Below are 16,858 nucleotides of genomic sequence, written 5' to 3' on the forward strand. Positions count from 1 at the left end.
CAACCCATCTAATTCAAATGCTGCAATTTTTTCCCGTAATGTGATTCGAATCCCTCTAAGAAGCACCATGGCCTTTGCTTCAATAGATCCTTCTCACCTATTGGGCCTGAAAACACCCACAACCTCTCCGTGTGCATTTTTCAGCAGTCCTCATACAATTATTGGGCTAGGGGTAACTCAAACCACGCTCCAACCTCTCAGAAAGTGGAGGGATCTATCAAGGCTTAAAGGCCTCACCATCAGTTGTCACAATCTGAAACGAACACGGTCTAAACAAAGAGAGGACTGATGCCTACTGGACAACGATTAAAAAATTTGTCTTTGTAAATTTTGCACACCTTTAGATGTGCCTTTGAAAACTATCCTATTTATTTCCTTCCACATGAACCACATAGTGAAAACTAGGAATATGCTCGAAAAAATACCTACTTCTAGAGGGCCGAGGGATGAAACTACACGACTCAATATGACCAGTGATGTGGCCGGGGAGAACCCAACAAATTCAAGAGACTGAAGACAAGGTATTACAAATTATGGATAAATCAATAATGATGGCAAAGGTGGTTAATAGACTAAGCGTCGGCTAGGCAAAGGAACAATAATCGATCCGCGATGACAAGGAAAGAGTGATTATGTCTTTCTCCTGCCCGGCGGGTACATGAGATGCAAATGAAGCTGAAGCTAGAACATTACTATTTGGTTTACGATGGTTTAGCTTGTACAATTTTGGTCCACTAATTGTGGAAGGGGACTTCAGCAATGTGATTGCATGGGCTTCGAGTATATGTGCCGGACCTTGGAAGCTTGCGAACATTTTGGACGAAATTAGGGATCTAGTGAGATCCATTCAACCTCAGCTAGTTAGGGCGGATGAACTAGCTAAAAATGGGGCTCGGCGGGAGGACATGCTTTTCACGTTTGATGAATCCCTAATCCGTCTGTGTTAACTTAATTGGTGTGTTTTTTACTATCATTGTAAGCTTTTTGTTATGAATGGAATGTTACCTTTCCAAAAAAAAAAGAAAAAGATGATCTGCGGTGAGGATCTTATTAAGGCACACAGACCAATAGAAGACATTAATCCTAAGATGGCATTGATTTTTGAAACAATCTCCGAATGTGATGACTAGTGCCTTAGAACCAAATGTTCATAGAAAGATTTGACAGTGAAATAGCTCATTGGATCCAGTTCCTAGCTCTTTTATCCGAATCCTTACTACTTATGTACAGTGAGTTGATTCTATTCACAAAAGAAGTAACGTCATCAAGTTCCCGAACAAAAAATTCTTTCCGATGATTGAAAAATACTAGCCGAACCCGAAGTTCCAATCCACTTCACTGTTCGCTCTACAAATAGAATCAGACACTTTGTGGGATGCATGTCCTGTGCTACCCAGTGAATAAGATCAACTTGGGCTTCACCATTGCCCTTCTTACTTCTTGGACCCATCCAGGCAAAAGAGAGACTGATTTGCAGTAGTAGAAAGAAAACAAGAGAATAGAGAAGAGTAACTTCGACCAAGAACAGAACTTTCATTAAAATCCACTTTCCTTAGCATGTTAGACAAACTAAATACAAATCCTAACCTAAAACCAAATAATACCAACATAGTCAGGTAGAGAATTGGATCCCATGATGTGAAGAAAACAGAATTGCACAATCAGAACCATCACTTGCTGACTGAGGCACATGCGACAACGCCACATTAAATAATAATGGGAAATCCTCCTTCAAAGATCTATCCTCACACCATGTATGCAGCCACAATCTAATCCTCTTCCCATCGCCTGCAAAGAATTGCATCTCAAATTTCATGTCTCGCCAAACTGTAATTCTCCTGGTTTATTAGATCCGGAGTATAACAAAAGCCAAAAAACATCGAAAATCTCATTCAGCTACCGACCCACTAAGAGTCTGTTTCCTACATTTTAGCTTTTATTTCAACTAAAAGCTGAGATTTTTTGGAGCAATCTCTACATCTTGGCCTAAGTGCCTAACAAAACGAAGGATCTGTTGTTGGATGGGGTTACAATACAGTCAAGAAAACATGAAAGCTTCTACCATACATTCAATTGCCAAAGGTAGACGGGACCAGTCTAGGAGGTCAAGGGAGATTTTAAATTTTCCTGTGGAGGCAAGAAATGGAAGGGAAAATGGAAGGAAATTCCCTTTCAACCATTAGCTCTCTCTCCCCTTTGTTTTATAATTACAAAATTGTCAACTATATCGACTTCATTTAAAATTCTTAGAAAGCAACTTTCATACAAGGATTTCAATCTCCACGAACCAGCTCCAGGACTCGAATAATACTCAAATTCTCACGTGTACCAAAACTCCATCCCATTGCTTGCACTCTCTCAGAACACCGCCCGCCATTTCTCAGAACACCGCCCGCCGTGCATGAATTGCTTCCATATTTAGTTGGGGTCAGGAATCAGGATCAATTTTGTCAAGCACATGGTCGCCTTTCTTGAACTGTTTAGCAAATGGTACAAAACTTATAATCAGTCTCTTTTAAACTTCAGCCTGAGAGACAAAGTATGCTACTTTGGCAGAGAATCCCAAGCAACATACTGGAGATCATGGTTAACTGTCGCGTTATTGATGTTGTTGGATTTGCATATCATTGTCTGGAAATAACTGTATTAGAGTCCTTGGGAGGTTGCCCCAACCCACTATGGAGTTCTCTGTGAAAGATGTGGATAACAACATCCAACCTGAACCAGGAAAAGGGGAGGCTGAATAAAAATACAAGTATTTTTCTACACTGTACTCGTGGGTATTGAAACATGAGGATTATAATCCAAGCCAATTTTCATAATTTCTAAACAGTTCTGTAGATCGACCCCAATGGCAGCCAAACACAATGCAACTATTTCACCATCTTTTAGAAATTTCAATTATCACAACTTCTAAACAGTTCCCATGGGTGTTTATATCTAGTAGTATATCTCTGTAGATCAACTCCAACGGCTGCCAAACACAAAGTAAATGTTTCACTATCTTTTAGAAATTTCTTCCAACCAACAACACAACACGCACAAATTTAATACACCCATGGAAAAGAAAAATGTATCTAAGAAAAATGTAGCAGAAATAAAGTAAGATACAATTTACAGATTCACATTAATTTCCTACATAGAGATATTGTTAACTTACCAACTTCTCCAAAAGCTTAAGCTATTGGAGAAAGGAATTATTTATCTTTTATACTTTAACACTCCCCCACACGTGTGGCTCACTTGGCAAACACGTGGCACATGTAGTCCCACTTTGGGCCGACCATCGCATGTGGATTTTTGCTATCCGGGAGGTTTGAACTCGAGACCTTTGGCTTTGATACCATGTTAACTTACCAACTTCTCCAAAAGCTTTAGCTGTTGGAGGAATCCATTATTTATCTTTTATACTTTAACACTCCCCGCACGTGTGGTGTGGCCACTTGGCAAACACGTGGCACATGTGGTCCCACTTTGGGCCGACCATCGCATGTGGATTTTTGCTATCCAGGAGGTTTGAAGTCGAGACCTTTGGCTCTGATCCATTCTGACTACCCAACTACTCCAAAAGCTTAAGCTGTTGGAGAAAGGCGTTATTTATCTTTTATACTTAAACACTCCCCCCGCACGTGTGTCCCACTTGGCAAACACGTGACACATGTGGTCCCATTTGGGCCGACCATCGCATGTGAAATTTTGCTATCCGGGAGGTTTGAACTCGAGACCTTTGGCTCTGATACCATGTTAACTTACCAACAGATATAACGAGTGGATTTTCACATAGTTAACATGTGGATTTATCTTTTATACTTTAACAGATATAACGAGAAACATAACTCCGCCTGTGTTTTTCACAGCCTGTCCCAAGCCAGGATAAAGGAGGAGGGTTAGCGTCAGGTTGGCAGCCGGCCGTAAACTTTGCCACTCTTCTATGAAATGAATTAGTCGACCCTAACTAGTTTGGGACAAAGGCTTTGTTGAGTTGAGTTGAGTTGAGTTGAGTTGATATAAGGAGAAACATGCTTGATGTTGAAAGTGTCACTAATGCCGTAACGTGTAAATTAGGGAGTGCAATTTCACCTTGTAGGTGTTGTCAGTAATTTTCTCCAGAACTTTGAAATGACCAATCTTCTATGGCTTGAGTTTATGATACCCAACACTCGGATACCTTTCTTAAAAGATGCACATACTTTGTCACCAACTTCATAAGTAAGCTCTTGACGATGACGCTCAACAATTGCCTTATACTTTGCATAGCTAGCCTCAATGTTAGTTCTCACTTGTTCACAAATAGCCACCAAATCTTCTATCATCTAATCCACCTTCTTTGTCTTCTCAACACTAAGAATAGGAATAAAATCAAGTAGCCATTAAGGATTACGACCAAGAACAATTTGAAATGGAGAGAAACCTGTTGGGTGTTTATTAGAGCAATTAAATACAAATTCAATCATCGGAAGTACAAGATCCCAATTTCTAATTACCTTGACTTGAAACCTCAACATGTTTCCTGACGTATGGTTGATCACCTTCATTTGACAGTCAATTTGAGGATTATAAGAGCTAGTGCATTTTAAAGAAGTCCGAAGTTTCTACTACAAATCGTTCCAAAAAAAAACTCACAGACTTGGTATCGCGGTCAAATGTAGTGGTCTTCAGCAGCTCATGGCAACTGACCACCTCATTGAAGAATAAATCAGAAATTTTACTGGTATCATGAACATATTTAAAAGGGATGAAATGTGTCATCTTTGAGAACCGGTTGTTATTGGTGAAGCCTGATCTCAATCTAATCTGTGAATTTTAAGGTATTTTTATACTGGGGGTAGTTTTGTACTTTCATGAATTAGGGTTTTTCTTTATTGTAACGTGTTTCTGAACGCCATATAAAAGAGATGTGATATCAGGAGACGCTACTGAGAGGTGTGAGGGTTTGTAATCTTTTCTTCATAATAGTGGAATCGTTGGCTTGTCGCTCTGCCGTGGACGTAGCCCATACCAAACTGGTTGGGTGAACCACGTAAATCTGTGTGTGAATCTTTCGTTTATCTTTGCATTGTTATTCGGCTGCGTTGTTAATTCCTAACACCGATCAACAACAAGAAAGAAGCTATCTCCACGACCTTTGAGACCCTCGAAAAATGGGCAAATTCCTTTTCTTAGGAACACATTCAAGATTCGCGACCACAAAAAGGATAAGGGTAACCCCACCATTAACTACTTTATTTATTAATTTCATAGTAATAGAAATAAATGTCCTACCGAGACAAAATTTGTAACTTGCTATCCTCTTGCCTGGCAGGCAAAGATTTACCTCCGTGGAAAGACTGATTCATTTACTAATATAATAGAAATGAACTGTCTTTTCGGTATACTATCCCCGGTTCCGTTGCGACCGAGGGTCTTACGCAATCGATCGGATCATATAGATATCCCTTCAACACAACATAGGTCATCGAAAGGATCTAGGCCGTGGTGAGGCAAGTAAGTTCAAATTCTTCTCCCTGCAATCAACTTGCGCTAGAATCACCCATAGGTCTACTTGCCGGCACTGCACATTTTTCATAATTAACTGTCCATTCTAGCCTAGCTAATTCCCTACTCTGGCGGTCTCCCTACTAGTTTTCTCAACAGTCTCCAGGTTGCCTCCTTCCATATATCATCTTTCAAGATCAACAAAAAATCACAGAGATCAAATTTTTATTGTTTTATAATGTTGGATAGCATATCCAGGAAGCAATGAAGTACACCGAAAAAATTAAGAGAGTATAATCATCAGTAACATTCATGAAACTCTAGGCAACTTCATTCTTAGTGGATTTTTCTGTTAACATATATTTCTTGTCAAATAGGTTTCATGTTAAATCATAATTTAATTCCAATGAACTTGATCCTAATTGCAGATTTGTAACTTATAATTTAGGACCTAAACAAAGAAGGAATGCACCTTGTTACACTCAATATCAAGCCCGAAAAGATTCTTGTGCTGGTAACATTTCAGGTAGGGCAATCACAAACAAGCAACAAGATACCAAAGGATAAATCCAGAGAAAAATGTTACTCAATTAGCCTCACAATTTGCTGTTTCAAAACGAAAATCCAGTCCATAGATATAAAAAAGATCAACCTGATCAAGGCATAATCGCACAATTTGGGTTTGCACATGAATATTACTATCTTTACTACAACAAAATCGATGCAGTTTATTCCAAAAGCGAAAAATGGGAAACAATTACAATGCAAAAAATAAAAGCTCCGTATATCTTATTTACCTCTTTAGGGTCCAAAAAAAACCCCCTGAAAACCCTTCTTTTCTCCTCTCATATTCAAAAACCAGAATCACGCGATTCAAGGAAAATCTAATAAAGGGAATACATCAGCTTTCCATTGTTTTGACCTCAGATGATGCCTCTTCTGGATCCAATTCCTGTTTCGCCTCATCTTCCATGGCTTTCTCAGCCCGAAGGACGGGCTCGTAGTAATGCATGTGCTCATCCATGCATTTTTTTCAGCAATCTCATCACTTCAAAACATTTCTCAGTTCTCAACCATGTCTTCCTTGTTCTTCTCTGTATTCCTTACATCCCCCTCCTTTGATGAAAAGACAGAAACCACACTCTGTCTCCTCCTCATCACCTTCGTTCTCCACCTCTTCTTCTGCGTCTGGAGGGGGATTTGTGACTGTTGGAGATTGGTTTTCTAGGGTTTCAGTTTTATGATGAGGGGGAGGGTTTGATGTTGAAGGGGATTGGTTTTCTAGGGTTTCAGTTTTATGAAGAGGGGAAGGGTTTGATGCTGAAGGGTGTTATGTGCATAATAATTATGGTGTGGGTGTTAGTTGTGGGAATGTGTTTTTAGAGTTATAGGTGTTAGTTATGGTGTATGTGTTAAGTAGTGGGTGTTAGTTATTTGTGATGTGTTAGTGGGTAAGTGTGCTTGTGATGTGGCACTCTCTCTTGCTTGTATTTATGTAGTAGTAATCTAATGAAAGAAAGAAAAGAAGAGAAGATAATTTACAGCAAATTGTTTTGGAGAGTCGTGGCTCCTCTCGAATAGAGCCGCTAGGAGGTCCGGTTGCCTCGAATCAACCATCCCCCCTCCCCCTATTTCTCTTTTATTTTGTTTATTTCCGTTACGACCGATTAGGCATGTAACAAAGGGGTTTGCTTTCCTAGGGTTTCAGTTTTATGATGATGGGGAGGGTTTTATGATGAAGGGGTTTGGTTTTCTAGGGTTTCAGTTTTATGAAGAGGGGGAGGGTTTGATGTTGAAGGGGTTTGGTTTTCTAGGGTTTCAGTTTTTTAAAGAAGGGGAGGGTTTGATGTTGAAGGGGTTTGGTTTTCTAGGGTTTCAAATTTATGAGGAGGGGGAGGGTTTGATGATGAAGGTGATACGTGTATTTTTTTGGCTGGTCTTTTAGGATAAGATATTTAATTGAGGAATATCTTTTCTAATCATAACATAATGCTCTGTTTGGTTGCCGGGTTTTTTTGTGCCTGGGAGTTTTGTGGGAGAGTAAGTTAAATTTTGGTCCCATCCCATGTTTGGTTGCCTTTTAGCACTAGGTTTATTTTAATCCCACTCTTGTAATGATTACTTGTGGGGTGAATTTTTTAATCCCACTTTTGTAATGATTGCCTTTTCATCCCATCCCAAGATAACCCCAGGAACCAAAATAAACTCAGGAACCAAAAATAAGCTTGAGAAGAATTTTTTTCTACCCAACAGTTCAAGCAACCAAACAAAGGTTTTTTTTTCTCCCACCATATCTCCCAGGGTATTTTTTTCTCCCACATAACCAAACATGGGATTTTTATTTTACCAGGATACTTCCAGGAGTTTTTTTTTCCCACCTATCTCCCAGGGTATTTTTTTCTCCCACATAACTCCCGGGAACAAAAAAAACCCGGCAACCAAACAGAGCATGGGGTTTGGTTTTCTAGGGTTTGTGGGAGAGGGAGATCGGTAGAAGAAATAGACGACAAGTCGAGATGGAGATTTTTACCACTGTGTTCGAATTGGGGTTGATCTCGAGAAAGGGTTTTATGCGTCCCAAACGTTCTCGAGTCAGCTTAAAACCCTAAACCCTGAACTCTAAATCCCCTAGAAAGTCATATGATTACACGAGCTTAAAACGGTCTCCCCAATGGCACTTTATATGAAGTTCGCAAATATGACGGAGCTCTCTTTGGATTGCAAGAATTTTCTGGAAAAGTTTGGAAGATATTTTTTTTTTTCCGAAGTTTTTTACTTCTTCATACAAAGGAAAAAGGCAAATCCAACCATTGCAATTCAAGTTTTATTTAGAGGAAAATGATATGAATATAATTTATTGATATGTAAATTTTTTCTCCTTAGGAATATTTTTCCAGCAATCAAACAGGATTCACAATCAGATTGCTTGGAATGGTGATCATAATAATGTAATCAGGACTCATGATCTCTTCTCATTAGCCATGTCAGGCTCACAGTAAAACTTCTTTTTAAATGTCGTTTTTTTTTAACAAATTTTGTAGGTTCGCCATTAATGCTTCGTTTAAAACTTTTACAGCTAAAAAAACCACACTTTTTAAGGAAAACATTGCATTTTAAGAGTATCAAACGCGTTTTTTGGCCAACTTTCCAGTTTTCCCTTCGTTATATGTCGTAAATAACAAAATTTTAAACGTATTAAACAGATTCTTTTCATGTTTTTGTTTCTTTGACTGTTTTATTACTATGTTTTTCTAAACCAATACTCTATTAAAATGAAGACGTGAGATTACATAGTTCCAATGGATTTGTCTAGAGTCACTGGACAGGAGAGAAATCATCTTGGACTATAGGCAACAATGATAAGAAATTATAGAGAGATAATTATCAAATCCTTAATCCTAAAATGCTCGACACTCGTAATGTGAAAGATTAAACCAAAAAGCACACTATGCCCAACTTAAACTACTATTACTTCCCACAGTTTTGGGAGACCCATGTACAAATCTACTACATGCCTCATGCCTCATATAATAGAAATAGTAAACACCCACAAGCCACACACAACGAAGGCATGAATTTATATAGTTCGACAATAATGTCAATATTTATGGGAGGGAAAACAATCTTCTACTACAAGTAACAAGCACACAAGATAACAAGGAGATGAACACCAATTCCTTAACCGAATCCTTTTACCCTCAACACTCTCAACCTAGAAGATTGTGATCTCTAGGTTGGGAGATCATTATCACTTCTCACACATTCAAGCTCTCTCTTCATTTTTCACGTCCCACCTTGCATAAGCATAAGGTATAATAATGCCTTCTGTGATGGAAGATAGCAATTCCCATCTTGCGATTTGCTAGGGTCCATTGCAAAAGGCATCTCGCAGCTGGTCTGTCACGTGTCAGTCCAGCCACCTCGTGAACGAAGACAACTTTTGTCTCCATTCACAAGGTGGGTGGATTGACATGCATGAGCCATGAAATGCCTTTTGTTATGGACGCTAGCAATCCCCGTATATCTTATATAACTCAGGTTTCCTAAACTGTCTCTTTAGTCTAACTAAGAAACAAACTACACTTGTGTGGAAATATGGCATCATTCCCAACAATCATCTTTTAAATATGGCGTCTATGTCTGATGGAAATAAGTACATGTGACAAAAAATACAGTGAGGCCAACTTTATTGGATGATCTAAATCCTGTTGGATCGTGTGCCCAGCCCTAAAAAAAATCCATAAAAATCTTCTCTACACGATGATCATAACCTTATGATTTGTGTAGGTTTAAAATGGATGGAATAGAGTAGAAACCTCCACAGATCGGAGGGTTAAGATTATTCGTCGAGGAGAATCACAAGTGAATGACCAAATGGTTTATATCAGCCAATATTGTTGGCCCCACGGGTTTTCTTTTTTTCTTTGGCTAAACTTGAATGCACGATCTCTAACAATGTGAGAGATCGTGCTGGATCTTACAGGGAGACATGCATGTGTAATCAAGACCGTTGATTTTGTTGTAAGGTGGCCCACATGGTCTTCGACCTATAGGAAACAACAGTTTAGCTTTTCTTGGCAAAATCCTAAAACGAAACTTATTGAATCAAGGGCTAGGAATATCTGATCAAAGTGACACCAATAAAAACGGCCGGACTTATAGAGAAATCAACGAATTCAATCACATCCATATGACACAAGTGATGCCTAAATGTGGCATTTAATCTTTCTTAAAAATTACAGTAAAAAATGGGCGATATTTTTCTCCTTCCTGTAGGATAATTATCTCCGCCCCCCCACCACTCCTCCCCCCCCCCCCTCGTGACTTTAATTGTGGGCAGACTTTAACGCATTCACGTGAACAGGGGGCGAAAAAAATCATCTCCCTAAAAAATTATGGTTGTCCTTATATTACCGTAATTAGATAACTTACCAGCTTAAGCTTTTGGCGTAACTGGTTGTTTCACCTGGTATCAGAGCTGAAGGTCCCGAGTTCAAACTTCCTCGATAGCAAAAATCCAAACCATCTCCATCAGCTTAAGCTTTTGGAGAAGTTGGTAAGTTATGCGCCTCAATCTGCACCGTACACATGACACCTGTATGGAAAAGAAAATACAATTTTTGAAGTATTACACTCTTGATGATGTACGATGATTGGGGGCACTCGTGAGAACTGAGAAGGCAGGGCCATTTCCCCTTGTCACCCGCACCAGATGATCTTAATCGCTAGATCAAGGGTGCTGAAAAAGACATACGGCATGTTTGGCAACCTTGAAAAAAAATAATAGAATATTTGTTTATCTAAGCCATGTCCTGCTTCCATGATTTTTTTTTTCATGATAAATCCGTGTCTACAAGGGGAGATGAGGGTGAAGTTGCTAAAAATCAAGAAATAAAATCCAGGAAACTAGTGTTTCCGGTGATGAGATATGACTAAAAATCAGAAAAAGGTTGATCAGATTTTAGAGTTTTTTGTCTCCTGGTTTTTAGCCACATCTCATCACCGGAGACACTAGTTTCTTGGATTTTGTTTCCTGATTTTTAGCGACTTCACCTTCATCTCCACTTTGGAGACACCGATTTATTAAGAAAAAAAAATTCATGGTAGCCAAATGTACTCCTAATGCAAGAGACTGAAGAGAGGTCGGAGAGTATGAGAGACTACAGCGGTGACTACAGAGGAGAGCATGCGATGGGATTGGAAAACAGGGAAACTAAATTCCTATTTAAACGGAATTTTTTCCTATGTTTACCAACCCTATCAACTCTCTCTCTCTCTCTCTCTCTCTCTCTCTCTCTCTCTCTCTCTAACTTGGTAAACAAATATTCCATGAATTCTATTTTCATGGTTGCCAAACATGTCCATAATTTTGAGATGCCTCCAAGCCATTGATTCTTTGAACGCTTCAATCTAGTGAATGGCCCAGCCCAGCCCGAAACCTTTACTCACTCGGTTGCCGAGGAATAGGCCATCACATCAATGGTCCTGATCACCAAACACATGCAATACCAGTGGGAATACCCCTCTCTCACCATTTCCACCAATGGGATCTCTCTTAGGGGTGCAACTTGGGTCGGGTTCAACCCGATTTTTGGGCGGGTTGGGTTGACAAAATTCGGGTTGGGTTTGGGTCTGGGTTGGAATTTGGCAACTCGACCAAAATTCGGGTTGGGTTGGGCATCAGGCAACCCGACCCAACCCGTAACCCGGCAAACATTAGCATTTTTTTTGGCTTTTTTAGTTTTTGACGTTTTATTTTTTTCTACTTTCTATCCTCAAAAATATAATTCTCTAGAGAGATGGCTGCTGTTGTGTAGATGAGATGGAGATACAGAGAGTGCATATCCTTGTGATTGTGATTGTCAATCTTTCCTTGCTTCATTTGCAGTTATTTAATCTGTGCACGTGTTCTATTAGTGTATTTTTTTCCTTGGGTTTTGAACTTGGATGCCATTTCCCTTCCTAAATATTTTCATCATAACTGTCTAAACCCAACCCAACCCGACCCAACTTGGGAATTCGGGTTGGGTTGGGTTGGGTTGGGTTAGGGAAAAACCAATTTGGGTTGGGTTGGATTAGCCATGCTGGGTTGAGAGTCGGGTTAGGGTTGGAGGTTGAGCTCCTCGGGTTGGCCTCAATCCGACCCAACCCGACCCGAGTTGCACCCCTAATCTCTCTCTCTCTCTCTCTCTCTCTCTCTCTCTCTCATGCACATGTGTGTTCTAGTTTGTGTTGCACCACAAAAAAAGTGCAAATGAAGTTACCAAAATTCAAATGGGACCATGTAGATATTGCACTGTATGAGGAAAGGAGGGAAAGGAACTCAAACTCATTTACCTATAACAAAGCTAAGTAGATATTGCAGTCTTGTCAAAGCCACATCCATGATAAAACAATTGACTACTTTTCACTTGTTTGGACGCTTCAATAGCAAGACAAATTATGCTCATCCCTTTGCTTCCATCCCAAAGCAACCCAACCAACTCTTGTTCTCCGCAAAAAAAGGCATTGTGAAAGCAACAGCTCCATGGACTAATCACTGATCCTCTTTCCACTGTGAAAACTTCTTAAGCAAGGAAATTTAATTGAGAGCAATGGTGATCACTCACACAGATCTAAATCATTATTTTTTTGCATTACAAATTCAGATAACCAAGTCATATTCAATCCACAAGAAACAGACAGTTTCTCCAGCATGAATTCTATGGAGGCTAAGTTTTCTTCTGCTTCTAAAATACTTGTTGGCATATCTCTTGATGAAGAAACAAGTATGGAGCTTCTTTCATGGGCGATTGGAATTGCATCTCATCCAAACGACATAGTTGTCGCTCTACATGTTCTTGGTTGGTACTCTGACATGATACAATTGTCATTATCCTTTTAAATTCTGATATGAATTGGGTTTGATCTATTTTACATTTTATGACTAAATTAACAGATGGCAAAGATGGGAAGAAGCCCAACTCCATTGCAGTTGACAGGACTAATCTGCGCAAAGCAAAAGCAGTTGTGATAAAAATGCTTGGAGAGTTCACTGAAATCTGCCAATCAAACCAGGTAAATCGCTAACTACTGATGAAAACATATCTAAAATATTTTGATTTGAGCGCTCCTTAATTCGCCAATTCTCAGGTGAATTTGGAGGCAAAAGTAGTGTGGAGTTCCAGTGTCAGAAAAGGCCTTATTGAGGAGGCAACTTCCCTTAAAGCTTCCTTTCTCGTCATTGGTGGATCGAGAAACCGACCACAGAGGTGAGCTTACCATGTAAGATTTAATGGGTTATAAAAAAATACGCAGTAATTGTAAGATTCTCAATCATGTATTATGAATCAGAGCGTCACACAAAATAACAAGCTATTGCTTCAAGAATGCTCCAGAAGGCTGTTCAATGGTTGCAATAAGAAAAGGAGCCCAGCCTACCCAAGACTCAGATTCAGAGTCCATGCCTTATGAAGGTTAGAAAAATCAACTCAAGTTGAATTTGATGACCTTCAGTTAAGATGGTTCCTATGAATTCTAACACCAGTAACTCCATCACTTCGATTGCAGGATTAAATCAATTGAGCTCAAGAGGGTCAAACAAAGACACTCATATTGCTAAGCCCCTCCCATCTCTGCAGTTCAATAAGAATCTATCGAGTCGGCTTTCCCACACTGAAAGCATCAGTGAGAAGCCTTCACCTAGAGCTGTTCTAGATGGACCTGAAGGAGGATCCCATCCCGTACCGGATTACTTTAGTGTGGGGGATTCCAGCACAACAGAGTCACCTCCTATAGGACCAAAGCTTCGCAAATTCGACCATAATAACAGTGAACACAGGCACTCCAACATCTGGAAGCCTCTATCAATGATCAAACTCTTATTTCCGTTCGTTCGCTCTGCCTCTGAGCAAACTGGAAACAAGAGCACGGAGTGCATATCCAATGAAGAAAGCCAACAACCTTCGTGGAGGTGCTTCAGTTACGAGGAGATTTCACATGCTACAAATAACTTTCATCCAGGTAACAAGACCACAAATGCCAACTATTACATCCAATTTATTATGAATCTTTAAGATCATATTTACTTTCTATGGCAGACAATATCGTAGGCAGAGGAGGATACGCAGAAGTATACAGAGGAAATCTCTACAGTGGACAAACTATAGCAGTGAAGAGACTGGCTAAAGACAATACAGATGAAAATAAGGAGAAAGAGTTTCTTACAGAATTGGGTATAATAGGGCATGTTTGCCACCCCAACACCTCATACTTGGTTGGCTGCTGCATTGAAAATGGACTCCATTTGATCTTCGATTTCTCTACAAATGGAAGCTTGGCATCAGTATTGCATGGTGAGGCCTAAACTGCTTTCCTTTCGGTTGTTATTTCAGTTGAACTTCAGTAATTCAGTGCAATTTTCAAATTGAAAATGGATGGGTAAAATATACACCAGGTAAAAACTGCAAGTTGCTTGAATGGTCAGTCAGATACAAGATTGCCATTGGAGTTGCAAGAGGTCTTCATTACCTTCATAAATGTTGTAAACACCGAATAATCCATCGGGATATCAAGGCATCCAATGTTCTTCTTGGACCAGACTTTGAACCACAGGTGAAGAAGTCAAAATCTCTTTTAAATTTACAAGCATGGTAATTCTTGTGAAGCTCAAGCTCACTACGTTTTTCTTGACGTAGATTTCGGACTTTGGACTAGCAAAATGGCTTCCAAAGCAAATGACTCATCACTCTGTTGTCCCAATAGAAGGGACATTTGGGTAAGATCTGTTATCCTTTTTTCCCAATTCGGATAGATAAAGGGAACAGAACTCACACTTTTTTCAGAGACCCTCTCCATTGCCTTGCTCTTGCTCTCCCGGAAAAGAAACGAGTTAAGCTCAGAGGTCAGGGGTCTGAGAAGAGGATTATATAATAGCGCTACTGCAAGAAGGGGCATCCGTTTTTCTCAAGAATCTACAAGCAAAGGGAACCCCAAAAAGGAAATCTGAGAACCTAACAGCCATGGGTTGAAACAATCATTTGGTCAGCTAAGCTAACAATTTAAAATAAAGCTCTCGCACTTCATCAGTTCCCATCTTAGTTATCAACTCCGTTCCGTTCCGGCCGGAACGCACAGGAATTCCGGTTCCGGTCCGGATTCCGGAACAGAATGCCTATATTTTCCGTTCCGGTCATTCCGGCCGGAATTCCGGCTGAACGGGCGAAACCCCCTATTTCGGCTGGAATGGGGTTAGAAAGTTGGAAAAAATAAAAAAATTCAAAAAAAATCCAAAAAATTACAGAAATGCCCTTATGGCTGTTGGGGAGTGTATTTTACATATTTACCCTCATTTTATGACCGTGGGTGCTGTTTGGAGGGCTATTTTCGTCTTTTTGCAAAAAAATTGAAAAAAATTAAAAAAAATTCCCCACGCTGGAGTGGAACAAAAATTCCAAAAAATTCACCATACCCACTGGATTTTTTTCATATTTTTAACTTTTTTTTTTTAAAATTCCCCTCGCCGAAGCGGAACAAAAAGTTTCGAACGAAACAGCCAAAACACCGAAATGTTCCGTTCCAGTAGCCAAAACAGAACGGCGACCGGAACGGAATTTATAAATAAGGTTCCCATATAAGAAATGCTACATTATTAACCCATTTGAGTTAAGGTCAAGAGTCAAACTGAAGCTTGGGCACTGTTAAGCTAAATTTGATGTACAAAGTACAAACAGAGCCCCAAGGGGACCAGTTCATAGAAGGATGATGTGGTGAACATGATAGGAAATGAAGCACTTTAAAATAAGTGCATATGAAAACAAAAAGACATTTTCTTATGTGATTATGTTTTGATCAGATATTTGGCACCAGAATACTTCATGCATGGAACTGTCAATGAGAAAACTGATGTTTTTGCGTTCGGTGTTCTGCTGTTGGAGATCATTACAGGCAGAAGGCCTGTGGATGAGTCAATGCAGAGCCTTCTTTTGTGGGTGAGTACACTGAGTAGAAGGGGAAAACCTAAATTTCATCCAATTTCAGTTCACGTGTTGATAAAATTTGAATGAGTGTTGTACAGGCAAAGCCTTTTATAGAGTCTGGAAACATCGCTGAGCTTGCAGATCCAAAGCTGAGAGGTAAATACGACATTGAACAGATGCAGAGTTTAGTGCTCACAGCTTCTTACTGTGTAAGACAATCATCAACATGGCGCCCGTCTATGAGCCAGGTAAATTAATAAATTTTCCATACAATCAAACCCTCAAACTCACTTCATAGAGTGCTTAAGAATATTAAATTCCAATTTCCTCTCGTGGTGGAGTTTCAGGTGTTGCAGCTTATGACTGATGACTTCGAGGAAAAATGGAGCTGGAGGATACCAGAATGCAAGGTCGATGAGGCAGACGATTATGCTTCGGATGTCGATTACCAGTTTCCAACTAGTCCCAATTCACAGGAGGAGCTGTAGATGAAGAATTCCGATATTTTTTTTGGTTAATGACTGGTTAGTTTTGCTTTGGAAGGAGACATCGATTGCGCGAGTAGTAGTAGTACTAAATCATATGTAACAATGATCTAACAACAAGTAGCTACTTGATTGGCTTGGCTGACTATAATTATCCATTTCTAAGTTTTGGGTTCTCTCTAGATTAATAAAAATTATTGTTAATTAAATCCATGTCTGAATGTTTCAAAACTCACCATAAAGACTAAAGTTTAAGAGGAAGATGTCAGCGGATTCTGACCCAATTAGAAATGTCAGGAAATGAAACAAATGGTATTCATATCTGTAAATGGTCAAATCAGCAAGACCCTTGCAGCCTCCTAAGAGCACTTAACGTTTTGCCAAAATTTATACAGAGGGTTAGTTGCAAGGGATTTTGAAGGTTCTGTGAACTCTCATAAA

The 16,858-nt window shown here is 39.6% G+C and overlaps 1 protein-coding gene and 1 long non-coding RNA gene across 2 annotated transcripts; one reads left to right on the top strand and one right to left on the bottom strand.

The window, feature by feature from the left end:
* Positions 1–2,038: 2,038 nt before the first annotated feature.
* On the bottom strand, positions 2,039–6,853 carry LOC143850009 (uncharacterized). Its single transcript, XR_013235933.1, has 2 exons — positions 6,273–6,853; positions 2,039–2,718 (listed from the first exon to the last, which is right to left on the bottom strand). It is a non-coding gene; the product is annotated as an uncharacterized LOC143850009 (long non-coding RNA).
* A 5,754-nt stretch (positions 6,854–12,607) lies between these two features.
* On the top strand, positions 12,608–16,593 carry LOC143850978 (Protein kinase superfamily protein). The gene is made up of 11 exons (XM_077360287.1): positions 12,608–12,818; positions 12,914–13,032; positions 13,108–13,226; positions 13,309–13,430; positions 13,525–13,977; positions 14,055–14,309; positions 14,411–14,568; positions 14,652–14,731; positions 15,809–15,944; positions 16,031–16,180; positions 16,280–16,593. The coding sequence occupies exons 1-11, from the start codon at positions 12,671–12,673 to the stop codon at positions 16,418–16,420; spliced, it is 1,881 nt and encodes a 626-aa protein (XP_077216402.1). The 5' UTR covers positions 12,608–12,670; the 3' UTR covers positions 16,421–16,593.
* Positions 16,594–16,858: the final 265 nt, after the last annotated feature.

This window comes from Tasmannia lanceolata, unplaced genomic scaffold (assembly GCF_043159265.1).
Source record: "Tasmannia lanceolata isolate RefF3 unplaced genomic scaffold, GAP_Taslan_0.1 ptg000018l, whole genome shotgun sequence".
Lineage (NCBI taxonomy): Eukaryota > Viridiplantae > Streptophyta > Magnoliopsida > Canellales > Winteraceae > Tasmannia > Tasmannia lanceolata.